Genomic DNA, 26,297 nt, shown 5'->3' with positions numbered 1-26,297 from the left:
GGAAAGTTCTCTAAGAGATTTGCTGAATGCTCATTTACAACCCATTTTCTCCATACGTTTTAATTAATCCAATTTGGGAGGTATTTTCACAGGTGAGTACCAAGTGAGAATTTAAAAGCATTTGTTTTGCAAATAAACACCCAGTTCCCTATCATCCTTTATTGAACCCACCCACACTTTCTCACTGATCATGGATTTTAAGGATATATAGATAACACAGTTGATTTCAGGATGGTCCATCATGTTTCATCAAACCGTACCGACAGTTTACTGGTACCCACTGCTGTCGTGTTTAATGACGTGCTTTTTACCTAAGAGGACAGTTACATCGCCCATCCTCAGGGTCACCTGACAGCGTTCCGACTCCCAGGACATCCCTGCTCTGCGGATCAGGTTCTCCCAGGGCTGGCCTTGGCCCTTCCCCATAACCGGATCACCTTGCTCTTGAGGCCTGGCGAGCTCCCACCCTGGAGAGCCCTCCTGACCCTCGGGTGCCAGGTCCCCTCTGGACTTCTGGAACTAAGCACAGGTGCTGTCTTTGGGGCCGCGGCGGTGATCAGACTGACACCCACTTCAGCCACACCTGGCCACCTCCCAGGGACCACCTGCACCGCCCCAGGCCCAGGGAAGTCCCTGCCGCTGGCTTCGGGAAGCTGTCCTGGGGGCTCCTGTGTAGGCCTCCCCGCACAGCATAAGGGCGGGTTTTCCCAGAAAACCCCTCCGGGGTTTGAGCCGCTGCCTCCCCCGACCTTGACCTTGCGGCCGCCTGGACACTTAAACCACCGGTGCCCAGGAGCCCGCTCGGCGGCCGGCGGGTAGGTGCGGAATGGGTGCGGCCGGAAGGTGAGGATGAGGGGCCCGTTCAGCCCAGCAGTCAAGGCCCAGTGGGATCCAGGCAGGTGGGGCCTGGCAGGTTCAGAGCAGGTGCGTGTGCATGTCTAGAGCAAGTGGGGCCTTGGGGGTTCTCAGCAAGTGCGTGTGCTCATTCGGGCAGGAGGCGCCTGGTGTGTGCGGGTAGGTGCCTGCGCGGTTGCCGGGAAGGCGCGGCCAGCGGGGGCGGGGGAGCCTGGCGGCCGGGCGGGGCGGGCGGGCGCGGCTTGCAGCCGCCCGCGTGGTCCTGCGCGGCGCCCGCGCCTGGAAACAGGAGACCGCCGCGCCGGAAGCCCCGCCCGCGCGCGCGCCCTGTCCCCGCCCGGTGGAGCGGCTGCTGGCGCGGCGCGGCGGCTCGGCACGGCGGCGCCCGGGCGCAGGCGAGCGGGCGGAGCAGCGGACGGCGCCCAGGCCGCCCCACGCGCCGGGCTCGCGGCGGAGCGCTCCGGACTCGTCGGGGCCCGCGGCCGCCCGCGCCTTTCAATGGGCAGCTCGCACTTGCTCAACAAGGGCCTGCCGCTCGGTAAGGCCGCGCGCGCGCATTTCCGGCCGCGGGGGCGGGGCGGGGCGGGGCCGCGGGGGCGGGCGGGGCGGGCGCGGGCCCCGGCTTTTGTGTGCGAGTGCGCGTGCGCGCCGGCGTCCGCGCGCCGGCGCCCGGGGGCGGGGCCGGGGGGCGGGACCGAGGGAGCGCCGTGCGCGTGCGCGTGCTGCTGCGTGCGCGTGCGCCGCCGCCCCGCCCGCGCAGGTGGCACAAAGGGGCGCGGGGGCCTCGGGACCCCCGCAGCCGGGACCTCGCACTCGGTGCGGAAGTCCCGGCGGCCCGTCCGTCCTAAGGGCCGGGCTGGCCGGGTCCCCGCTGACGGGGCCCCGCAGGGAGGACGGGCGCGCCGGTGACCCCGCGTCCTTCGGGGCCGGACCTCGGACCGCAGCCGGGGGACGTGCGGGGCCGCAGCCTCGGACCCGAACCGGCCTCTCTGCGGGGCCGCGGCGCCGGGTCTTCCCGCAGGCGATCTTTACTCGTTTTTGAAGTGACGTTTTTGAAATGAAATGACCGTTTTGAGATCTTTACTCGTTTTGAAGTGACAGAAGTGATGCGTCAGCTGGGAGGCGCGCCGTTCCCGCTCACCCGGCAGAGGTGGCGGCAGGGCGCCCTTTTCTTTATGAGTCCGTTTCCACCTGAGTAACGGGACAGGTGTGACCCGCTTCCGTTTGTCCCCAGGCACCTTGTGCCCTTCCTGTTTTGAAAGGTGTCAGGAACAGGCGTTCTCCGTGCCCTGGGTAGCTCTGGGGGCCCTGAGCCTGGGGCTGGGGGGCGCCACGGGTGGTGTTGGTTTGCCGGCCGCTGCCCTACGCCCCCGTCAGGCCACTTCCGTGTCATGCCCACCTGTTTTTCCACCCTTGCACAGCCCCAGCTTCTCCGGGCTTCCAGCCACCGGGCTGGGGCCTCCTCATGGTACGGGTGCATCCTGTCGGCAGGGGAGGGCCCCCACCCTCAGCTTCCAGCGCCACCACCCTGCCGCTGGGGCCTGCAGGTCGGGGCCCCAGGCTCCGAGGCCTGTGGAGGGAGGAGCTGCCGCGGCACCTGAGCCGCGGGTTTGGACGGAGCTTTCTCTGGCTGGTGCCTGCTTGTCCCGGAAGGGTGCAGCGGCCCTGGGCTTGCCGGGAGGACGGCCTTTAGCTGGCAGCCTCTTAAGCCGGGAACCTGGCCGGGGCAGCCCCTTTCTCGTGATGCTCTTCTTCGTGGTTGGTTAGGACAGGTTGCTCTCGGGAAGTGGGATGGCTTTCTTCCGGGTGCTCTGAGTTGAGTAGCACGAGGGTAAGCCCCTCACCCAGCTCCCCCTTCTCTGGGTGGCTGGAGAGTTGGCTCGCACAAAGGGGGTCCAGAGCCGGGACTGCCGGTCGTATCCCATGGGGGCGTCCTCCACCTGTCCAGGACCCCCCCACTTTCCAAGAGAAACAACTTTATTTCTATAAAAGCATACACAGGCAAATACTCAGGAGAAAGCCAGTTCCCAGCAGTGTGGACGTCTGGGATGCCCTGTGGGTCAGTGTAGCCTGTCTACTCCTGAATGGGGCAGCATCTTTCAGCCTCTGGGGGAGTGACCACAGCAGCCAAGAGCACAGAATTGTCCCTGGGGGAATCCCAGCTGAGCCCCTGACCAACACTGATTTCTCTGTGTCATGTCTGTAAAGTGGGGATGGAGCGTGTGAAGAGGTGGGATCACATGAGTGAGCGTGTGCCAGGTGTTGGGGATGGAGGGACAGGGCCGGGGGCGGGGCTGAGGGACAGGGTCTCCACACAGCAGCTGTGAAACCTCACTCTGGAAGGTAGGAAGGTGACATTCCCTAAGTTACGGTGGCATCATGATGAATCCGCCCCAACCTGCGTTCTTTCGACGTGGATGACGTTCTCGTTTCCGGGATTCTGAGCATCACGAAGGTAGCAGAACACGCACGCACGTGGGCGTACATGAAGATGGTGAAAGAGGTGAACGCGCGTGGGGCAGTCTTGGTGACGCATCCTCGCCTCTTGTCACGGTTTTTATCTAGCACGTGTGTGGGGCATCTTTTGGTTTCCGAGGAGTTGCGAAGTTGAGGCTGACTCTGGCTGGTGGTCCTGCTGGAGGTTTTACGTGGCCACGCGTTGCCTGCGGGAGCGCCTCGGCCTTGGCTGCAGGGGCTCAGCGCCCACCCCAGCCAGACTCTGCCCAGGGCACACGGCGGACCCCGGCCAGACGGCTGGGCTGTGGGCAGCGGGGCGAGCTGGAGACGGCGGGCTGCTGCTGGCTCTTCAGGCAGAGTGACGCGGGGGCAGGCGCGGGGCCGCCCTTGGGTCCTCGGGTTCCTGTCTCGGGAGGTGGCTTTCCAGAGGGCGTGCCTGCTGGTCAAGCTGGAGGGCCGGTGCTGGCTTCACACAGGAGGGTGGGGAGGTGGCAGGGGCAGCGGCCGCCAGCGGTGCCAAGGAGTTTGCCTTTCCTGCTGCTGAGCGGTGCGCGTGACAGGCCCCGGCTGCGGTGACGGGGCTCTGCGGCGCACCGGCCAGAGGCCTGGTGGAGTAAGGAGAGCACACCCTCGCCGTGGGCCCCAGGGAGACCGGCCTGGCCGTTGGACGGGCCGTGGGGCCAGAGACCCTGTCCGTGGCTGCCGCGTTTGGGGCCTGGGTTGGGCGGGGCAGTTACTGGGGCTGGAGAGGAGCAGAGGCCGTTCTGGGGGTGAGTTCTGGGTGCGCTGAGCTTATGATGCTCATCTGTGCTGTGGAAGGAGGCGGGAGCTGGTCCGGGACCCTGACCCGGTGCTCAGGGCGTGGTGTGGCCGAGGGCCGGGTTCTCGGGAAGCCTGGGCTTCCTGCAGGCCCTGGTGCCAGGGATGCGCCGTGATGGGTCTGGGGGGCTCAGCGACTCGGGTGACCCCAGAGCGTGCCAGCTGCAGCCCCTGGACCCTCCGAGGGTAGCCCCACACTGGGGAGCCGTGGCCGAGGACGCGTCTTAGGTGCGTGGTGGGGGAGGGGAGGAGGGCCGCACGGCCAGCGTGTAGAGCTGGGCAGGAGGGAGCGCGAAGACGGTGCCCGAGTGTCCACGTCCCCCCATGCGGCTCCCCGTCGTTGGCGTCTTCCCTTGGCGTGGAATGCAAGTCGCAGCCCAAGTCCCCTTTCGTCCTTTCCTGTCCCTCTTGCTGCTGCGTGGTGAGGCTCAAGGGAAGTGTCGACCGGTCCTAGGGTCTGGGCGGGGAGTTAGGGCAGCCGCTTGCCAGGCCTTCAGCAAGCGCCCTCCTGTCGGGCCCGAGCTGGGTGGCGGCTGGCACGGACGTCCTCTTCGGCCCCGCAGGTCTGGCCGCCGCCCGCTCCCGGTGTTTGCCCGGGAGCCGGGACAGCCCAGGGCCGCGGCGCTGCCGGCTCTGGCACGGGCTTCCTCTGCGCAGCCGCGCTGGTCCCTGCGTTCCCCTCCCCCCTTTACCTAGCCGCTGGGTTACGGGCACGCACTGCCTCTGCCCGTGGCGGGCGCCTGGCGCCTCTGGCGTGGGCTAGAGCCGTCTGTGCGCCAGGCTGGTCGTCAGAAATCCCTCCCTTCCCACGTGCTCGCTGGGTGCCCCCGGAAGCCTGTCCTGGCAGAGCTCGTGTTCTGGCCGTATGGCCCCAGTGGTCAGCCGGCACCCACGTCCATCCCTGAGCAGAAACTGGGCGGGCAGGAGGAGACCAGGGAAGCTGGGGGTGGTGGGAGGAGGTGAGGCCGGGAGTGTCACGTGTTGGAAGTGCGGGGCCGTGGCCCCTGGCAGGTGCTCCCGGCAGCAGGTGCCACCCTGACAGCACCTCTGCGTGGTTGGTGAGCAGGTGCGGGGAGAGCGGGGGGTGCTGGAGAGGGTCCAAGTGAGGACGGGACGGGCCCTCCTGCGCCCAGAGCCCCGGGTCTGGGGCTGACCAGGGAGGGCGTCTGGACACCCGGGAACCTGGGGCCAGCCTCACGCCCTCGGGAGATGACCCGTCTGCTCCTCGGCTGTCCCATCGCTGAGGGGACAGAGTCTCCGTCCTGACAGGTGTCCTGGCTGCCAGCCACCCGCTCCCCAGGGTGGCCCCTCACGGTCACTGAGGTCACCAAGGGGCTGGGGCCGTCCCTGACGTATCTGGTCCCCCGAGTTTCTTTGCAAGGAGCCGGCCCTGCGTCCCACCCTCCCAGATGGGGTCCAGTTTCTAGTAAGGGGGAGGGGCAGGTGTGTCTGGAATCTGGCCGGGGGGCTTCCGGCCAGAACCCCGTCCCTGCCACGCCCCCGGCCACGAACCGAGCCCCTGGCTCACCTGGTGGGGGAGGGGTGCAGACCCTTGTGGCTCCCGAGAGACAGGCGGGTGAGTAGAGGGCAGGAGCCCCTGAGACTCGTCCAGTCAGCACAGGGCCGGGGGGCCAGGCTGGTGGCACTGCACCCACCGGACGCGTGGGACGTGGCCTGCGTGCCACCCCCAGGGTCCACGCCTGTTGGCCACGGGCCTTGCCCTCTCTAGCCATCCTTCACTCCCTCTTTAAGCGGGGGGCTGTTCCCCCGGAGGGCAGAAGGCCTCCTGTAGTTCCTGTGCAGGGTGTTTGGGGCAGCGGTGGCTGTAGGAGGTGGCTTGGTGGCCCTGAGGTCCCTGGGGCTACCTGCTGGCCTGCTCTGGGCTTAACCGTGACCCTCCCCTCCCCTGGCCTGAGCTTGTCCACCCTCCAGCGCACCCCCTGCTGCCCTGTGCGTCCAGGGGCTCTCCCGTCGGTGTCTTGAGCAATGAAGTCACTTACGGGGCTTCTGTTTGGCTTATTTGTAGAAACGAGGTGCAGCTTAGCGTTTTCACCCATGAGCGTCCCCAGCACGAGCCCAGAAGCTTCTTGCGACTATGGTCTTGCTGTTATTTCAAGCACAATTGGACGGTTGGATCCCTGTGTCTCAGCCACTGCTGGACGCTGCCGTCCTGCCCACAGGGCACTGGGGCCGGGGAGGGGAGAGCCAGACTCACCCAGTCTGTCTGCAGTGCCCACCAGAGGTCGCCTCCTGTCTGCACGTTGGGCCTGAGACCTGCCCAGGGCCCTGCGTCTGTGCAGGCTGGCCTCTGAGGCCCGCCAGCTGCTCCGGGCAGGCACCCACCACCCCCATGGGGTAGCAGGGCTTCCTTTTGAGACCAAAGCAAAGCTTCCTTTTGAGACCATTTTCACAGAAGGATTGGTGGGCGGTGGACATGGGAGAGCCCAGGGGTCCAGGTTGTTTCACCAGGGCTGGGAAGACGCAGTGCTGGGCCGCACTTGAGGCCTGTGAGCCCCGGGCCCTCGGGGGACAGGGAACCGTCTTGGCCGTTGGCATGTAGCGGGCGTGTAGGGGCGCTGCTGGCTGGTGGGAGCGCGAGTGAGCCAGGGAAGGCCCGGCTGGGCACTGTCCTGCTTCCCAGTGCAGCTGGCCCTGGTTACTCCAGGGTTTAGGGAGGGGACTGAAGCAGTCCTCGTGACCAGACGGCCGGCTGTGACTTCTCTGGGGTTTCCATCACCTGCACACACTGTCTCCCGTGTGGTTCCCGGGGGCCCTCGGGTAGGAGGGCAAGGCGCCTAGGTCGGCCTGACTCGGCTGTGCGGAGCTGACTGCCGCGGTGCATTGCTGTGCTGCCCCTGCAGTTTAGAATGAGTTTGGGGCCGACTTTGGAAGAGACGATGGGATCAGTGGGGCCTGGGTTGCAGGTGTTTGAGGTCCTGGAGCTCGCTCTCCTGCCTCTGCAGCGGGGGTGCCCACCCCGGCGGCGGTGTGGTCGGTCAGCGGGAGCGAGGCTGGGGCCCCAGAGCCAGCGAGACCGCAAGCGAGGCAGCGTCCTTGCCGCCCGGCCCGGCACCCCACCCCCGTCGCCGTTCCCGATCCCCTTCTGTGAGAATCAGGGTAGGAAGGTGAGGAGGGCCTGAGGACTGGCACTGAGGGTCCCTGAGGTGCTGGGGGTGTCGTCCTGTCCTGGGGCCGTGTCTGGGGTGTGGGGTGACACCTGCTGCCTTACGGCTCGCTGAGTACGGTTTCTACCGGAGGAAGTTAGATCAAAGGAGCCTCTGCTGTTTGCAGGTGGAAGCGTTCCGATTCCTCGTGTTTGGTGATTCCGGAGGGGAGCGTGGCTGCATGGGGGGGGGGCCCGGCGTGAGTTGCGGGAGCTCTGGTAGCGCGACCCCTTGGGCACGAGTCCCCTCGCGGCGGGGCTGCTGTCCACGCTGCGTGGCCCGGGAAGCAGAGCGGGTGCGGCGGGACGGGGACCTGGGCCGGGGCGTCGTGACCCCCGCCTGTGGGAGCGCGGGGGCCTTGGCGCACGTGGCCGCACGGGGCTGAGAGGGGCCGAGGCCGCCTGGGAGCCGGCGGGGAGGTCGGTTCGGGTGCTAGCCCCCCCTGGGTGGCAGGCACTGAGGGCCGCCGCTGGCCCGTGGCTGCAGGCTGCCCCCGGCCCTGCCGCCCGTGTCCTGGGGTCGTGGGCTGTGTCTGGCTGGCCGGCTGGAGCTTTTCAGGAGCGGCTGGCCAGTCCCCGCAGCTGAGCCGGATCAGGGAGGGCTCGGGTGTGCCCGAGGTGTGGGTCATGACCAGGTCGTCCTGGCCGCCGGGAACGGCTGGGCAGCTCTCTGGGAAGGACTGCACCTGAATCTGGCCCCGGTCCCGGGACCCCGCCTGGGGGGCTCGGGGGTGCGGTACAGGAAGCGTCCAGGTCAGGGTCTGTGTCCCGGGGCCCTTTCCCCCAGCGGCCTGTGCCCCGTCACGGACCCAGGAAGCGATGGGCCCCGTGAGATAGGAGCTTGCGGAACTGGCCACAGACCCGCTTTCTGGGCCGTCCGGTCCCCAGGCCTCCCAGCTAGTGCACACGGTGGCATCCGGGTGGGCTCCCGGGTACGTGGCGGCGACCTTCGGGGTGAGCCTCTTGCCTCTGCGTCCGAGCCGTGGCCCCGCCGGTCACTCCCACGCAGGGCCGGGCCTGGTTCCAGGTAGGTCCCAGCCCGGCAGCCACGGGCTTGGAGTCAAGGTGCAGGGAAGCCCCTCCTCCATGGACCTGAGGTTCGTGAGTCTAGTTGACCCTCAGTGGTGTTTAACGTGTCTCTTGTGTTTAATTTTTAGTCAGACTTTGACCCGGCGTGGGCTTCAGTGGTCGCCGTGGACGGGAGCCTAGGAGCTTTGGTTCGAGACAATTAAAGACGTGGGATGAGGATCCAGTGACAGGACGCGGTTCTGCAGGGGGCTTCTGAAGATAGACGCTTTGAACAGTCGAATTCATGGTCGTGGAAGCCGAGCCCATATTAAGAGATGTCAGGTTGGTTGGGGCTCGGGAGAGTGAGGCCGCCGAGGCCGGTGTCCCCGCGGCCGTGGAGGAGGCGCTGCTCCGGGGCCCCCTGCGTGTGCTGGGGTTAGGACAGGGGCGTCCCGAGGGGGCGAGTCGCCCGGGCCAGCGAGGCCTCGGTCGGGCCTCACGTTTGCCGTGGGGTTTGCTTCTGTCGAGGGTGTCGAGGGAGGGGCGCCCGGCCAGGCTGCAGGTCGGCGCGGGGTTTCTCGGGACGTTCCCGTGGACACGCTGCGGTTGGCAGCCCTCCCGGTCGCAGTGCCCTCCGTTGGGGCTTCCCGTCCTCTCTGACCGCTGGGCGCTTCAGACGAGGCTCTGCAGGCGCCTTTCAGCTAAGACACCTTCGCAGACCCGGAGGGCTCGGTTTCTTGCGGTCGCGTGGATCGATGTTGGGCAAAGTTCCAGCTGAGTGAGGCTGGGAGCGGGTGTTTGTCACACGCTAAAATGAGTAACATCTTTAAGTGAGATGTCGCTGTTCTCCCAGTGGAGCTGGAGAGACCAGGGCACCGTCTGCACAGGACTCCCGCCGTCGCACCACAGACAGAGGGGGCCTGGACGCTCTGCTCGTGACGCGGGGGGAGGTGACCAGGGAGGTCCTGGCCTTTGGACCCCACGCCAGGAGCCCTCCCGGCGGTCTTGGCGCCTTTGCCGCCGGTCCTGACGGCCGTGCGCTCTCGTGGGTGGTGGGCGCTGGCGGGCCGCCGCGGAACCCGCACCCGGTTCTCGTCCTGCACCGCACGCGCCGGCTGCCACGTCCCAGGGCGAGCCTTGCGGGGCCATGGTGAGGGGGCGGGCTGGTGCGGCCCCCACTGTCTCGCGTGTCACCTGTGAAGCCCTACCGTCTCCACCTGGGCCTCGTGTGGAGGGAGTGAGTGTTTAACCATTCTTCGCTGTCTCATTTTGGGGAGGTGAGGGGTTCTGGCCTTCTTCCCGTGTCCTGACCCTGTTCTACCCTTACACTGTTTCTTGCTCCTCAAACCTACAAGCAGAGGCGATGCTGGTGCTGGGTGGGTCCCTGCCGGGTTTTTGGGTGGCAACACCACAGCATCGAGTGCAAGAGAAACGTCGGGTGCGTCCCCGAGCCCATCGTTCCAACCTGCGTGTCTGGACGCCAGCTGGAGCGCGGGGCTGCCAGGGCCTCTGCATCCTTGAGGCCCTGATCCGTGGAGGGGGGCAGTCACCACCGTCGGTGTCCACTCAGGTGGCACTGAGCTGTGGCAAACATCAGTGTGTTTTCCTTCCTGGTTTTTAACTTATTTTTGACAAAGATCCTGGTGGCTGGACACGTAGAATTGGAAGTCCTTGGGGTGGGCTGAGGTTTCAGCGGGGGCTGTGCTGCCGCGGGAAGCTGAGCGTCCGGCCCTGTCGTTGCAGGCGTCCGACCTCCGATCATGAACGGGCCCCTGCACCCCCGGCCCCTGGTGGCACTGCTGGACGGCCGGGACTGCACGGTGGAGATGCCCATCCTGAAGGACGTGGCCACAGTGGCCTTCTGTGACGCACAGTCCACACAGGAGATCCACGAGAAGGTACCACGGGCGGGGGCGGGGAGGTGGGGAGCCGTGGCCTCGCCAGCGCTGAGGCAGGTGTCCCAGGGTTCCTGCCGGAGTGGGCAGGTGTGGCGCTGCCCTCACCACCTGGCCTGTCGGGAGGCGGGGGTGGGATGTCTCCATTATAACCAGTTCTTTCCCAGAAAGTGGCATCTGGGGACGTGGCTGCGGTGGACGGTGCTGGGGGCGGGCATGCTGCACCACCATCACCTGACGACTCAGGCCGTGGCAGTCGCCGGGACGCCCTGAGCCTGTGCCACGCGGTTTGCAGCTCTCAGCTTCCCTGGGACAGGAAGTATGTTAACCTGGTTTCTGTTTGTAGTCACAGCCAACCGGGTACTTCAGAAGCACCTTTCCCCTGAGTCAGTGAGGAAGCTGGACCGAGGTTTATAAAACCAAGGTGCTTCAGAGACCAACAGGGTCAGGAGAGGCCCCGATGCCGCAGGGGTGGACAGGTCGTGCCCGCCGGGCCGGGGCGTCAGCTGTGCCGGAAGAGGCGGCTGAGAGGCCAGGGCGGCTCTGGCAGCCTCATGGGCTGGTGAGGTTGGAGCCCCGCTGGACCCTGGCTCTGGGCTGGACCCTTGGAGAAAGGACGAGCTGGGGCCAGATGCACCCTCACATGTCCCCCCACCGGCCCCGCAACGTCCACATCAAGCCTTGAACTTGGATCACAGGCGCCCCTGTGCCCTCCGCTCAGGTGGCTGGCAGAGACAAGGGAGAACGGCACTCTTTACGGGAAGAGCCCGTAGGCCTGGGCCCCCAGTTGTCTCTGCAGATCACCTCCTAGCACAATGTTCATCGCACAGTCGAAGATAACAAGATAGTAGGAGAAGAAAGAACTGAGCAAAAACCAGCAGAGACAAAGGACTAGAGGGACCCACGGGGCCGGCGGGGTGTCTGCTGCTACCACCACAGCGTGAAAACCAAGCCTGAGCACCTCAAGGGAGCCGAGAGCAGAAGACGTGACGACGGCAGAGGCTTCGGGGGAGTTTTTAGAAGATCTAGGAGCAGAAACAGCGAAGCTGAAAGTGAGAGCTCACTGGGCAGACTCGACAGCCACCTGGGTCAGCGGCAGGACGGAGGCTTGGGGTGCGGGGCCCGGTGGGGAGCCAGCCTCTGACACAAGTCTCAGGGACTGAGGGGAGGGGATGGGCCGCGGGCAGAATTGGATGAGGAAAAGGCTGACGACGGTCCAGAGCCGAGGGGAGGCAGCAGTAAGCGGGTGAGAGAAGTGCGGCGGCCTGCACGCCCGGGCCGCCCCTCCAGGAACTCGGGCCAGCGGCTGCCCAAAGCTGAGCAGGTGCGGGCCACCTGGCTGGCCGCCCCAGTGCCGGCATTTACCCCCGAGAAGCGGAGCACACGTCCACTCAGACACCTCCCGCGAGCCCCCCAGCAGCTTCGTTCCTCGGGGCCGGAAGCAGAGGGAACCAGGTGGCCTTCCACCTGGCACGGGTACCGAGGAGCCCCACTGGGCAGAGCAGGAAGGGTGAGCCACGGGCACCGGCGTCGGCCGGGCCAGAGCAGCCAGCTCTTCAGGGTCACGGGCGTCGTCACTCTGGCCAGCCACCGTGACGGGGCCGGCAAAGGGGACCGAGGTGCCGGGTTCAGGTGCCGCTAACACGGGGGTGTCTCTGTGGCGACGGCAGTCCTGCTTTCTGTGTCCTGTTGTGAGGCGGCTGCTTGAACAGACCCACGGTGAAGTTCCACAGAACAGCACACAAGCAAGGACAAGACGGCCAAGGGCACCTGGCGCACAGATTACCTCCCGGGCGCAGGCTCGCTGCCCACCACGGGCCGGGCCAGGGGACGCGGGATCCCCCTCGTTGGCAGCATCTTGTGAACCTTACACCGCTTCAAACTAAAAAGATACTTTTTAAAAAAACAGTAGTGGAATGAAAAAGAGATATACCGAGAGAAAGTTTAAAAACTGTAAGCAGTACTAAAACAAGTTTTGCCAGTAAATTTGAAAACTGAGACAAAACGTGTTTTTTTCAGAACTGTAACTTACCAAAACTATTTCAACAAGTTAATATAAAACCCAGGGCTTCCCTGGTGGCGCAGTGGTTGAGAGTCTGCCTGCCAATGCAGGGGACCCAGGTTCGAGCCCTGGTCTGGGAGGATCCCACATGCCGCGGAGCAACTGGGCCTGTGAGCCACAACTACTGAGCCTGCGCGTCTGGAGCCCGTTGTCCGCAACAAGAGAGGCCGCGACAGTGAGAGGCCCGCGCACCGCCGTGAAGAGTGGCCCCCGCTCGCCGCAACTGGAGAAAGCCCTCGCACAGAAACGAAGACTCAACACAGCCATAAATAAATAAATAAAGGAATGAATGAATGTTGACAGACCCCTGGGGAGGGGCATAGGGCCCTCAGAGCCCCCCCCAACGGGCAGGCGGCGTCCCCCCCGAGCCCTACGCCTCCTGACACCCACGGGAAGCCACAGAAAGGCCTTGCCTGCCAGAGAAGAACAGGCAGAAAAAGTGTCCTGGGGACGGAATTTTATGCTCCTGACAGAAGAGACGTTAGGACTGTGTAATTGGGGTCCTTAGGCCTGAGGTAACGCCTGATTGTACACCAGGCAGGACGCAGTGAGAAAGGAACCACAGGAGAACTAGAGGGAGCTCCTGGAAACTAAAATGAGAGCGGAAGGTTTAAACCTCAATAGGAAGCTCACAAGACACAGTCAGGGGAAGCCCAGAGGAAAGATGCAAGCGATGAGGAACGAGGAGAGATTCGTAGACTCCGCGGGGGTGCCGGGCCCAGCTGGCCAGTGCAGCCGCTCTCGGGAACTTCCCGTTCCCCATCCCGGGCAAGCACTTCCTTCCCCCTCTTTGCTGCCAGGGGTGGCCAGATGACTAAGTGCAGCCAGGGAGAGGACAGCAGCCTTTGTGTGCAGAGCCACCTTCCCTCTTTCTGCTGGCTGGAAACCAGATGTGATGGCTGGAGCCTGGGCAGCCACCCAGACCACAAAAGGAATCCGTGTGGAGCCAGGGGAGCCTGGGAATGGTGGGGCAGCAAGACAGGAGCCCAGGACCCTGGTGGCTCTGGAGCTGACACGGGGTCCGTGGACCACCTGGCTGCAGGCTTTGGCCTAGAAGGGAAGTATCAGCCTGTCTTACGCGTCACGTCTGATCAGGGGTTTCTACCTCCTCACAGCTGGTTGGACGTCCATCCGACGTTATTTGAGCGTTAAGGAGGAGAGGCTGACGTTTTCGCCACAACACGAGGAAAACTACCAAAGCTGAACAGAGGCTCCCGGGCTCCTGCCACGAACCCAGCATGAGTGTCGGGGGCCCGAGAGGCCCTGCCATTCAGGATCCAGATTTCACCAGCGTCAGGGGTGGGGGACGAGAACCGGAGCGGCCCCAGCTGGGCGCGTCAAAGCCCCTGAGAGGAGGGTTTTAGCCAGGCTCGCTCGCCCGCCCACGCGCGGGGGCCGGCAGAGGCGTTTCTCCCCTCCGCCGCTCTCTCCGAAGCTCCTCAGAGATCAGGTGCCCGTGAGGTGGAGGGGGCCATGGAAAAGGAAGACCTGGGGTCCCGTTGAGGGGCTGGGCCAGGGTGGGAGTGACACGGGGACGCGCCTGGGGTTCCAGGGGCACCAGCAGGGGCCTCGTTGGAGTGAAGCGCCCAGTCCCAGGAGGGAGGCGCCGAGGCCGGGTAAGACATGAAGTAAAATCCAGGGGAAACGCAGAAACAGGCATTGCAGCCAGCGGGGGGGTGGCTCCCAGTCGGTGGGACCTGAGGACCCTGGAGGCAGAGAGGACTGGTCAGCCCACGAGCCCTGGGGATGCTGGCCAGCACCTTCGTGCGCGGCCGCCGTCACCAAGAGTGAGAGGGGCGTCTGAGGGGAGCGTGTTTGCCCTGGTCAGGACAGGACCAAACGTGGGCAGTTCTGCAGAAAGCACAGCGTGGGAAGGAGGGGCATCCGCGTACAAGGCGGTCACAACAGTCTCCCTGCAAGAGAAATCACACACAACAGGAAGTGAGGGGGCGAAGGAGACGCGACTGCAGTGCGTGTAACAGTCGGGGGGGAAGAGCTGAAATACTCAGACTCCTCAACCCACAGGAGAAAGATCCCAGTGGGAAGTGGGCACGGGAGGGGGGGTGTGGACAGAGCAGGTGACACTGCCCCCCCGCCCCCCCCAGGGGCAGCCGGGCTGTCAGCTTGCAGGTCTGGGTGGCGCTCCAGCAGGCCTGTGGGAACCTGTCTGCGGTCTTCAGCCCGCTGTCCCTCTACCTGGGCCTCCTGTCATCGGGAAAGCCCTCGAGCCGTCTGCGTGGCCTCTCACAGAACATGTCCATCTGGAAAGATGAGAAGTCGCTGAGGGTGGGTGTGTGTGTGAGTGTGTGTGTGTGAGAGAGAGTGATGCTGGGAGGGGAGACTCGGGCCGAGGAGGCGCCCTGAGTGTGTGTGTGAGTGTGTGAGATGCTGGGAGGGGAGACTCGGGCTGAGGAGGTGCCCTGAGTGTGTGTGTGTGTGTGTGTGTGTGTGTATGTGTGTGTGTGATGCTGGGAGGGGAGACTCGGGCCGAGGAGGCGCCCTGACCGGTGGCCTGCCTCTGGTGTGGTGCCCAGTGAGTACCCCTCAGGCCCTCTGCTCTGAGCGCCTGGCCAGGTGGGCTGCGTTTCCTCCTGTGGACCTGAGGACGCCAGGTCACTGACTAGCTGGTGACACAGCAGGTAGAGGCTGGCAGCAGTGGACGCTGGGAGGTCAGTGCCACACCGGGGGTGTCACGGCCACTTTGCAACCAGGAAAGGGGTCAGGAGCCAGCAGGAGCGTGGACCTGGAGTCTGGACGGGGCAGCGTGGTGCCCCTGCAGTGCTCTCTTCCTGTAGCTGGTACAGGGTGGGCGCTGCTCTGAGGGGAGCCCGGGCTCCCCTCTGAGAACACTTCTCCGGGTACCCTGGGATTCGAGAGACGCTCAGTAGAAGGACCAGGCGTGAAAAAAATAATTTACCCAGAAACGTACCTGGGTGACTGAGTCACACCCAGAAATGCAAGTGAAAGCTGAAATAACAGTTCCAGTCGGCGTGCGTCACACGGAGTATTTGGACGTTGGGAATGCCTGGTACTGGGCGGTCGGTGCTGATGGGCAGACTGTGCCCCGGGGGCAGCGGCAGCAAGACTGGAGCCTGAAGAGGGTCTGCAGGGATCCACTCACTTCTCACCTCAAGGAAACAAGCAAACGTGGGGTTTTGCTGCAGCACAGCCAGCGCTGGAAGCCACACAGTCTCTCCAGCTTTAGAAACGTTCAGACCGTCGTGGACCATCCCTGCTTAAAAGTGCAGCCCGGGGGCTTCCCTGGTGGCACAGTGGCTGGGAGTCCGCCTGCCGATGCGGGGGACACGGGCTCGTGCCCCGGCCCAGGAGGATCCCGCGTGGCGCAGAGCGGCTGGGCCCATGAGCCATGGCCGCTGAGCCTGCGCGTCCAGAGCCTGTGCTCCGCAGCGGGAGAGGCCGCAGCGGTGAGAGGCCCGCGTACCGCAAAAAAAAAAAACAAAAAAAGTGCAGCCCAGGACACTTAAGGACCACAGCTGGGTGCAATGCTCAGGAAAAGCTGGCCCTGCACACGCGCCTGAGCCGCGAGGACCACCTGCCCCGCCCCGCCTGCCCACAGCCCATCCGCACGCCCGTTGTAGCCGAGGGCCCCACGGGCGTCCAGCTGATACATCTGCCCCTGTGTCCGGGGCAGCCCCTCCCAGTGCCGGCAGGGACGTGTCCGTCTCTCTGGTTCTAGCATCCAGCCGTGCCGGACAACGCGGGCACCAACAGATCTCTGTCTGCATGCAGCCTGCCCCCCGCTCCTGCCCACCTGCCCCAAGGGGGCCCTCCTCAGCAGCTCTTGTCCACACAGCACAGGGCGGCCAGAGGGGCCTTCGGGGGGAACCGCCAGCCGAGCCCTTCCCTCTCCCCTGCACCTGCCCGTGGCCTTAGCCATGTCCACTGCCCTGTATCTTCCTGCCCACTCTCCCCACGTGCCCCTGCTTAATGTCCTCTGCTGCTGCTCTGCTGTCACACGTCAGGCCTCACCCCGTCCACACCGGGTCCCGTCGAGTCACGGCACCGGAAGTCTGCGCCTGCGTCTGTGGCCCTCCCAGGAGGTCGGGGAAGCTGTCAGGACTCGGGCATGATCCAGCCGGTCCATTCACACGCCCACTGGCAGCCCCCTGCTCCCGGAGCTGAGCTTCCTAGATCTTCTGAGCTGGGGCCAGAGTGGGGCTGGCAGTGCCCCGTCGCCTCCTTGCAGGGTCAGGGGCCCAGGACCCCCTGCGCTGCTTCCCAGCTGCCCTTACCTTGGTCCTTTCTGTGAGGTCCCCTGTGGCCGTGTCCTCCAGGCCACCGCAGGCAGCAGGAGGGGAACGGAGGCCAGGCCAGCCTCAGAGGAAACTGAGTTCCGGGTGGTCACGTGTCCGGCTGGGACCAGGGCTCAGTCATCGTAGAAGGGGCGAGCTGGGGCCGTTAGCAGTCTCCCCGGGGCTGCAGTCCCCTGCGCTGCGTCCCACGCTCAGAGCCCGCTCCACCCCGCTTACTGCGTCAGCCACGGGCCAGCTGCTGCCTCAGCTCACATGTGGCCCCTTGTGGTCCAGCAGCCTCTGTTGCCCTGGGGGACCCAGGGTGAGCACTGGAAGCTCGGTCCAGAGGGGGGCCCACAGACACATCATCATGGGTTCCCAGCGGACTCTGTTTCACTGAATTTGAGACGTCATTGATTATAACGTCCCGTTAGGGAGGAGTAAACCTCGTTCCCAAGTACGGCAGGATTTGGATTACATGATGCGTTGGAACGGGGTGGGCCTGCTCCGCAGACCCTGCCTTTGGGCCCAGAGATGGCAGACCATGCGTCCTTGGCCTTGGCCAGACTGCGTCCCGCTGCGGACCGGGCTCACGGTCCTGGGCTGTGGCCCCGCTTTCCTCGACCCGCGCTCCCCGCCCCCACCCCCCAGGAGCGAGGTGCGTCACACGTTGGTGGGCCCAGCCCCGGCAGAGCTTATGGACTTAAGCTGGCAGGTGGGTGGGGGGTCTCCTCGAGGGGGGTCGTGGGCGGGGCTCTGCACGGGGCGCGATGGTGGGTGGACGTCGCCCACGGGGAGGTCTGTGCGCTTGGCACCAACCTGCCCGCGTGGGCCTCGCCTGGAACAGACTCGCCGAGACACGCGGGCCGCCCCCAGGTGTCCTGGAGCCCCGCACTTCGGGGCGACGGCCCCGGCCACGCTCCGACGGGTGCAGAGACAGAGCTGGCGGGCCCCTCCTGCGGGCTGCAGCTGGCTAGGCCCACCTTAGGCGCAGGCGCGCCCGGAGCGCGTACCCGACCTTGACGCCCCTCCCAGTGGTGGGCGGGGGCTGGGAGGAGGCGGCCCCCCAGGTCCGCGGCGCGGTGGATAGTGCGCAGGGGCTGCGGCTGCTCCCTGCTCCTTTCTGGGGGGTGACCCTCCAACCCTGGGCCGTGCAGGGCGGACCTGGAGGCCGGGCTCTGTGCACGGTGACGGCGGGGTCGGCACATCAGCCCTCTCCCCATTTGAAAGTGGTGCCCTGCTCACTGCGGCACGTTCACTGTCCCCAGGGACTTATCCGACGCTCCGAGCGCATTGCGGCCTTGCGGCCGCTCCTGTTCTAGGAACGGTGTGTCAAAGTGGCCGCTGGCTTCTCATCCTATCGGCGGGGTCTGGAGGTCGCGGGTGCGCCGGGTCCTCCCAGCGCCAGGTGTTTGTCGTCTGTAGTAGCGCCTGGTGCCCAAGGAGAAGGCAGCCCCCGCCCACCCCCCTGCGTCAGGCAGGCAGAGCGCCGTCCCTTGTGTCGACCGGGGCAGGGACCTTCGGTGTGCTTCGCGCGTTTGCTGATCTGTCATATTCGGGTCACTGCAGGCCGCTCACATGGGGATCGGGCACCTTCCCCCTGAGAGGGCCTGCCATGCGCACCGGAGGGAAGGCCGCTCGGGTGGGAACCTGCTGGAGCCCTGGGACTTGCCTAGCGGGGGCCGCGCTTGGGGGGAGTGCCCGCGTGGCTTCTCCCGCAGCGGCACCGGCTCACGTGCCCCCTTCACTGCAGGTGCTGAACGAGGCCGTTGGGGCGCTGATGTATCACACCATCACGCTGACCAGGGAGGACCTGGAGAAGTTCAAGGCGCTGCGGATAATCGTCCGAATCGGCAGCGGCTTTGACAACATCGACATCAAGTCAGCTGGGGACTTAGGTAGGACGGACTTGGATTCTTCTTTTTGCAACTCTGCGCACTGCTCCCTTGGTGTGACCTCATCACGTTTTGTCTGTTGGTTTTACGGGGAAGAGGAGAGTCCCGTTGCAGCCGACTGCCTGGTTGGAGGTGGCCTGGAGGCCGGCAGCGTGTGGGCCCCACGCCAGCTCCCCTCAGGCAGGTGCAGGGTGGCAGCAGCATCTCTCAGAAAGCCCCCGGGCGTTGTGGGCGGCGTGTCCGCCGCCCTCCTGCACTGCCTCCTGGGGACCGCGGGGAAGGGACATCAGCCCGGGGTGGGGGGGGCGGCCAGCACATCTGTGTCGGGGTTTGCGCGGCCCTGTGCACGAGACTTGCTGGGAAAGGAGGTTTGTGTTGTGATTTAGGACGCGTGGGAGCGTGTACACACAGGTGTGTGACACACTCACGGAAACAGATTGCAGCATGCTTCTCCGGGTGCAGTGTTCAGCCTCTTGTGACGTTCTGGTCTAGTCTCTCCATATCCTCTGTGTTGGTCACGGCGTAAGGGCAGGTCAGGACGCGCCCTGCCACGGCCCGCGGTCACCGACGGCGGCCTCAGACTTGCAGCGTGAAAACGGCTCCCGCTGTCGGCTGCCACGCGTCCCAGGGTTCATTCTGCTCTGCCAGCCCAGCTCCCTCACCCCGCTATCACCTGTCCCCAGGAAGGCACCGCGGTGTCAGGCTGCGGTCTGGGCACTTTTCGAGCTGGGCCGCCCTCCGGGCCTCGTCCCCGTTCGCGGAGCGGGTCCTCGTTGCCTCGCGATTTCACGGGCTGGGGCTCCGTCCTTCGTCCAGGGACAGTCTGGGGCGTGCTGTGCGGTCATCCCTGCCAGACCTCCGCAGGGCCTGGTCCTCTGTCAGGCGGCAGCCTTGTTCCCGAGTGTGACGGGGCCTCCAGCTCTGTTGTCGCTCGGTCTCCCCTGCGTGATCTCTTGACCCTGTCTTAACGTTTTGTCGCAAGCCGAGCTGGGGGTGGGGGGGGCGGGGCCCGGGGAGGGGTGGCCTGGCCAAAACCCCTTTCCAGAAGGTTCAGTGGCAAGTGGTCCAGGAGGAGCAGAAGCAGGTGTGGGCATCCGCCCAGGTGGCCTCTTTCTCTTCTGTCCCCCACCCTGTCTGCCCACTGGACCCATGGGTGGCTTTCCCACGCGGCACGGGGCAGGTAACCTGCATCTGTCTCCTAGCATCCTGGGGCAGGGACGTGAGGCCCAGGACCGTGCTAGCGACTGCCCCGCGTATCTCGTGTCCGCAGGCATCGCCGTCTGCAACGTGCCGGCCGCGTCCGTGGAGGAGACCGCCGACTCCACCCTGTGCCACATCCTGAACCTGTACCGCAGGACCACGTGGCTGCACCAGGCGCTCCGGGAAGGCACGCGGGTCCAGAGCGTCGAGCAGATCCGAGAGGTGGCTTCCGGAGCCGCCAGGATCCGCGGGGAGACCTTGGGCATCATCGGGCTAGGTGCGATGGCTTTCGGCCCCGTGCGCAGGCTCTGTGGACCCTGAGGCTGGGGCTGCGCTATGCTGCTAGCGCGTGGTCCCCAGCCAGGGGACAGCGTGGGGCTGAGGGGTCTCTGCCCCAGAGACTGTGCTGGTCCTTCTCCACCCCGGGAGCACCTAGTGGGGCCCACGCACACAACAGATGTTAACTAGGTGCTCTTGGGGTCACACGTGCTCGTGTGGTCACGCACACTCACGCACGCTCGCTCTGCCGTTCCCCTGCCCCGCGACTGAACACACGAGGCCTTCGGGTGGTGGCCGGGCAGGCTGCCCTGAGCCCTGCTCTGGGTGGACGGAGGCTGCTCCCTCCACTCACCCGCTCAGTCGCGTGCCCTGCAGGCCGGTGTCCTGGGCCAGCCCTGGGCCCCTTGCGCTCAGACAGCAAACCAGGGAACGGAGACGTGGGCGGGGGGCGGGGGCAGAGGTGCCGGGGTGGTGCGGGCCTTAGGGCTTGGGGGAGCAGGGGAGGGCAGTGTGGCGGGAGGGGCCTGCCCGTCCACCTGGGCCACCCAGCATGGGCGGGACCGTAGCTCCTTGCAGCCCCATCAGCTGTTTCACAGGTTCTCCACGGCGAAGGCGCCGCCTCGTGCAGCTGTGGGGGAACTGCAGGGCAGAGACGCGCCTGCATTAGTGCAGGGGGTCAGGGTCACGGGCGTCCGTGGGGCACAGGGGTGTCCCTCCCCGACACGACGTGCTGTCCTGCTGGATGTGCACACACAGATGCCAGGGCTGGCCAGAGCCCCGTAGCCCTGTGAGTGCCCTGCACCCGGCACCTAGGCCCCCAGCGCCCTCGGCCTGTCTGAGGGCAGGGATGGCCCGGCCACGCGATGTGATGCAGGCCGGGAGGAAGGAGCCAGGATGGGGAGCTGCTGTGCCTGGCCAGTGGGCTTGGGGCGGCCACCTCCAGGCAGTGTCTGTCAAGACACTCAGTGCGGCGGGGACGCCCCAGAGGCTGCGTCTCAACCAGCGCCCGGCGGCCCTGGGGACCACGGCCCCTGGGCACCTGCTCTGGCCCTCCCCACGCCCCTCGGGACTCCGAGAGTCTCTGTTCTGGTTCCCCACCGCCCCAAGCAGAGTGGTCCCCTGAAACCTGTGGCCCGAGTGGCGTAAAGGGAAGAAGCAGCAGCCTTTGGACCCGTGTCGCTCGTGGAGGCCAAGGCCACAGCAGCTCCACACTGAGACACGGAGCGCGGTTCCCGGGGACAGGAGGGACTCTGTAACGGCACCTACCAGACACACTGAGCGCAATTTCGCTTTTGCCTTTTCTCATAAAAGTGAAAATCCTCCTCGGGTTTCTCTTGGTTCCTGGAACTGGGGACTGACGTCGTAGGGGAAGTGGCTTCAGGCGAGGCCAGCCGAGCGGGGGCTTCCGTGCCAGCGTCGCCCACCGGGCAGTGTGAGTGACTGCTCCGAGGCGCTGGCACCGTGGCGGGTCGGCAGGACCGCTGGGTGCCCGTCCTCCCCGGGCCCTCTGCGCTGGCGCCTTACCAGCCTCCATGGTGTCCCGTGGCCCCAAGCGCAGGGCCCTGGCGTGCCTGCCCACCCCCCCCACCAGCTCCTGGCCTGCGCTGCTCCCCTGCTTTGTCTTCTCGGGAGCCGAGGACAGAGGGCTTCAGCCCCCGGGGCACTGGGGCCTATCCTGACACTGCAGCCCCTGCCTCGCCGCCCCGTGCATCCGCGGGGCCCCCGTCGGCGCTCCCCAGCCCCCCGGAGCCCCGCCCCTTCTCTGCAAAGCCTCGTCCCGCGCACGTCCTGCCGCTGGGCCTCTGGGGTCAGACGCCTCAGGCTCACCCCGGGCAGACGGGGAACCGAGGCGGGGCGGCCAGAGAGGTGCCGCGGTGACACCCTGTCGCCCCCCAGGTCGCGTGGGGCAGGCGGTGGCGCTGCGGGCCAAGGCCTTTGGCTTCAACGTGCTGTTCTACGACCCCTACCTGGCGGACGGCACGGAGCGGGCGCTGGGGCTGCAGCGGGTCAGCACGCTGCAGGACCTGCTCTTCCACAGCGACTGCGTGACCCTGCACTGCGGCCTCAACGAGCACAACCACCACCTCATCAACGACTTCACCGTCAAACAGGTGTGCGGCCCGGGGCCCCCGCCTGCCCGCCACGCCTGCCGGCCACCGGCCACCGCGCGGGCCTGCCACGGGGCCTTCTCTTCCCCGAACCGCGGCACAGGGCCTTTCAAGTGCCCGCGTGCGCAGAGACCTGTGTTGCAGGCGTGCACGGTGTATGCACGTGGGGGCGGGTCAGCTTCGACGATGGTGCCCACCCCACGTGTGTGTGTGCACGTGGGCTTGTACACACGTGTGTGTACGTGTATTTAAGTGTGGGGCGGCCACTTACATTGATGTGTGCACGTGTACGTGTGGGTGGGCGTGCGTGTACATTCAGTGTGCCCGCCTGGGGCCTCACCTGCTGTCCGCCCCAGGCTCCTGAAGCCCTGGAGAGGGTGAGGCCAGGCACCTTCGTTGGTTCTCACCCAGTGGGTCTGGGTCTCTGGGGGACAGGGCGTGGCCGGGGGCTGTGCGGTCCCCGAGGACTCAGTGGGGCCCGGACAGGCACGAGCTGCCCCGAGCTGGTGGACGGCCACCGGAGCCCCACGACGGGGTGGGCTTAGTTGGGGTGAGATAGGGGTCACAAGGAATCCCTCACCGGGGAGCAGGGAAGCCACTTCCTGACCCGGCGGGGGAGTGTCTTCAGGCCGCACTGTCGTGTCTTCCAGATGAGACAAGGGGCCTTCCTGGTGAACACGGCCCGGGGCGGCCTCGTGGACGAGAAGGCGCTGGCCCAGGCCCTGAAGGAGGGGCGGATCCGCGGTGCGGCCCTGGACGTGCACGAGTCAGAGCCATTCAGGTGCCTGCCGGGGGTGCCCTGGGGTCCCCGAGCCGGCGCTCACCCGCTTACGGCCCGCGCTTGCCTGCGTCCGACCCGGCGGCCACAGCGCGGCGAGGGAGTGGGGCCCCGACGCCCACCACAGCCTGCAGGCCCCGGCCTCGGGCACTGAGATCCCACGTGGGGCAGACCTTCCTCCCTGGCCGAGTCTCAGAGCGGGGGGAGGCCACCACTGTAGGCCAGGACGGCCCAGTCCCCTGCACGTGGTGGGAAGGGCTCAGACCAGGCGTCCTGTTGAGTGCCCGGGGGCACGAGGCGGCTGCCCCCACGTGGCCACGTCAGACGCCTCCCGGCTGAAACGCCCGTCCGGGGCGGCCGGGCAGCTCCAGGCGGGTCTTCACCCTTCCAGGACGGAGCAGTGTCCGGAGGGCCTGGGGTCTGCAGCTCACAGCCACTTGCGGGAGGGGCGGGCAGCATCCCCACCCCCCGTGAAGGCCCCTCCCCACTGCGGTCAGGAGCCCGTGGGCAGGTTTGTCTTTCGGGGGGAGCCACCGAGTCTGGCGGAGGGTGGGGTGTGGCTCCGGGCAGGCGCAGGGCCTCTGACCTCCTGTGTGCCGTGCAGTTTTAGCCAGGGTCCCCTGAAGGACGCGCCCAACCTGATCTGCACCCCACACGCGGCCTGGTACAGCGAGCAGGCCTCCATCGAGATGCGTGAGGAGGCGGCCCGGGAGATCCGGAGAGCCGTCACAGGTGCGCCGGCGGGGGCCCGAGGCCGCGGCGCCTTCTGCGGGGTGGGGGGGGGCGTGGCTAGGGAGACGGCCGCCCGGGGCCGGGCGTGGCAGACCCCAAGCACGGAGGGGCCGAGCGCAGCCCGGGCCCTCGCGTCGCGTGTGTGGCGCTCGCTGGCTGTCCTGCTCAGGGTGCCAGCTCGTGGGGTGTTTCCCCCACCTTGTAAAAACTCACTTGCACGTGTAAGCCTTCCGGGCCTGGCCCTGTCAGCTTCTGACTGAAACCCCCGGGCCAAGCAGGTGGGGTGGGGGGCACTGCTGAGCTGAGATCGGTTGCTTGGGGTTGGGGGTCCCCGAGCTTTGAGGGCAACACTGCCCAGACAGGACCCGGCTGTGCCTAAGGGGAGCGAGTCTGTGGAGACTGCCCGTGTCCCCGGTGGAGCCCCTGCCTCTGGGGTCCCCTTGGCAGCGGCCTGACGCGGGCGCCGTCCCTCCCGTTCTCCCCGACGTCCCCCAGGCCGGATCCCTGACAGTCTGAAGAACTGCGTGAACAAAGACCACCTGGCAGCCGCCACCCACTGGGCCAGTGTGGACCCGGCCGTGGTGCACCCCGAGCTCAACGGGGCCGCCTACAGGTGAGCGGGGGCGGCCTTCAGGGCCCGGTGGACGTGAGACCGTCTGTCTGGGTGGTGGCCACACAGGGAGTGGGACGGCGTCCCCCAGCAGGCGGCCTTCAGGCGCAGCCCGGGGTCCTGCCCCGCTGGCCTCACCTGCCTCCTTCCTCTCCCAGCAGGTACCCCCCAGGCGTCGTGGGCGTGGCCCCCAGCGGCATCCCCGCCGCAGTCGAAGGCATCGTCCCCAGCGCCATGTCCCTGTCCCACGGCCTGCCCCCCGTGTCCCACCCACCCCACGCGCCTTCTCCCGGCCAAACCGTCAAGCCCGAGGCAGATAGAGACCATGCGAGCGACCAGTTGTAGCCCGGGCAGAGCTCCGCAGCCTGGGCACCGGCCAAGCCCTCGGACAGGTGTGTGCAGGGGCGGCGCCGCAGGCGGCCACGGCCTCCGGGACGGTCCGGGCGCCAGGGGTGAGAGGTGACGCCCTCTCCCCGCATCAGCTGTAGTTGTCCCGTCCCGAGGGCCGGCCGCTGCCGTGTCCTTTGCGTCCCCGCTCAGCAGCGGCAGAGTCAGTAGTTAACTCTATCGTGAGTGTCCCCGTCCGTGTACAGTCTTTAGAACGTCGCAAAGGATTTGTTTGCTTAGCTGTCGGCAGGAGAAGCCCGAGGCAGGGCTCAGCGGGTCTGCTTCAGACGTTCTCCCTTTTGTGTGTGGATCGCATCCCGAACCAAGCAGTTGGCAAACTTCTCAGGACAATGAATCCTCCCCGTTTTCTTTTTACGCCACTCAGTGCATTGTTTTTTCTACCTGCTTGTCTTATTTTTAGAATAATTTAGAAAAACAAAACAAAGGCTGTCTTTCCTAACTTTGGCATGAACCCCCCCCCCCGTTCCAAACGAAGACGGCGTCGCTAGCGGTGCAGAGGAGCGCGCGGGCCTCCGTCCCGGGCGGCGGGGCTGCGGCGCCTGGCCGCGCGGTGCCGTCCTGCTGATGTGGTAGGCTAGCAATATTTTGGTTAAAATCATGTTTGTGACCGTAACCATTTGTATGAATTATTTTAAAGAAATAAAAGTCCCAGAAAGAGCCGGCACGCCTAGCATCTGTTTTATCGGCTGCGTCTCACCGGGACACAGGCGGGGTCAGTCCTCTTCTCTCCTAGCGCTGGTGGCCTTGGGGCTGGATGGACGGCCCAGTGAGCCCCGCTGTCACCACAGGAGGGGCGCTGCGGCCTGAGTGCTGGCCTCTGCCACCCCCGCCCTCCGCCCTCGGGCAGCCTTGGACCCGGGCCCCTGGGGGCGGCAGAGACCGCTGGCTCCGGGCTCGCAGGGACGTGCCCAGCGACACCACTTTGTCCTCGTCACGCCGCCGCCTCCGGAAGCCCCGCCGCGCCCGTGGGTCCGGCCGCACCGCTTGGCTGGGATGCGTGGCTGCACTTAGACGGGGGCCTGAGGGCGGGGACGGGGCGCGTCCCTCCTGCCACCTGCCGCAGCAGGTCCCGGGCCCGCCAGCTCCGGCCCCTCGGCCTCTCGCCCCTGGACTCCTCCCTGGGTCCTGCGAGGGCAAACACTCGCTTACGGGAAACTTCTGGGAAAGCGCCTCGGTTTTGCCCACGTCCCCGCCTGGGTGTGGGCACGGAGCCCGGGGCGGGAGCCGTGTCGCGCTCCACACTCGCCACCTGCCACGCTCCCCGCGGCCACCGTCCCCACCACTCGCGTCCACGCCGGGTTAGGGTTCTTCTCTGCTTCTGGAGCCGCTTACCCTCGAGTTGTTAACTTGACTGTGGAAGGTTCTCAGCTGTTCCGTCTTCAGCGGCCCCCTCGGGAGTCCTGAACAGCAGTGAAAGAACAACTTGCACAAGCTGGGCAGCAGCTAACGTACCTGGGAGCGGGCGGAGCAGGGACTTAGAAGAAAAGTGAGAGGCGGTACGACTTTGAGAAAAGAATATAAAGGCTGGAATAAGGACGTATTTATATGTATCTTGGCAACTAGGAAAAACACTGAAAAAATCAACTTTTAAATTATAGATGGATGTACGTGATAAATATAAGATTGGAATTAATCGAATAGAACGCAAATATATAGAAGAGTGTCGAGTTCGCTGGTTGGTTCTCTAAATTAGTAAAATGACTAAATTCAGATAAAGGAATTTACCACCAGAACAGGACTGAAAAGGAGCCTGTTACAACAGTTGGCGATGTCAA

The 26,297-nt window shown here is 65.8% G+C and overlaps 1 protein-coding gene across 8 annotated transcripts; it reads left to right on the top strand.

Annotated features, from left to right (window-relative positions):
- Positions 1-1,183: 1,183 nt before the first annotated feature.
- Positions 1,184-25,179, top strand: CTBP1 (C-terminal binding protein 1). Of its 8 annotated transcripts, XM_033856481.2 has the most exons (11): positions 1,189-1,393; positions 8,452-8,644; positions 10,046-10,200; positions 18,266-18,410; positions 19,678-19,884; positions 21,783-21,997; positions 22,645-22,775; positions 23,164-23,283; positions 23,377-23,504; positions 24,000-24,117; positions 24,273-25,179. In XM_033856481.2, exons 2-11 carry the CDS (start codon positions 8,638-8,640, stop codon positions 24,457-24,459), a joined length of 1,413 nt encoding a protein of 470 aa, XP_033712372.1. In that variant the 5' UTR covers positions 1,189-1,393; positions 8,452-8,637; the 3' UTR covers positions 24,460-25,179. The 8 variants fall into 8 exon arrangements, with proteins under 8 accessions (XP_033712378.1, XP_033712371.1, XP_033712370.1 ...); XM_033856480.2 differs by lacking the exon at positions 8,452-8,644 and having other exon boundaries at positions 1,186-1,393; positions 24,276-25,179; XM_033856479.2 differs by lacking the exon at positions 8,452-8,644 and having other exon boundaries at positions 1,188-1,393.
- Positions 25,180-26,297: the final 1,118 nt, after the last annotated feature.

Source organism: Tursiops truncatus, chromosome 5 (genome assembly GCF_011762595.2).
Source record: "Tursiops truncatus isolate mTurTru1 chromosome 5, mTurTru1.mat.Y, whole genome shotgun sequence".
Taxonomy (NCBI): domain Eukaryota; kingdom Metazoa; phylum Chordata; class Mammalia; order Artiodactyla; family Delphinidae; genus Tursiops; species Tursiops truncatus.
Note: the sequence above shows the minus strand (reverse complement) of the source record. Positions and strands in the feature narration are given on the sequence as shown.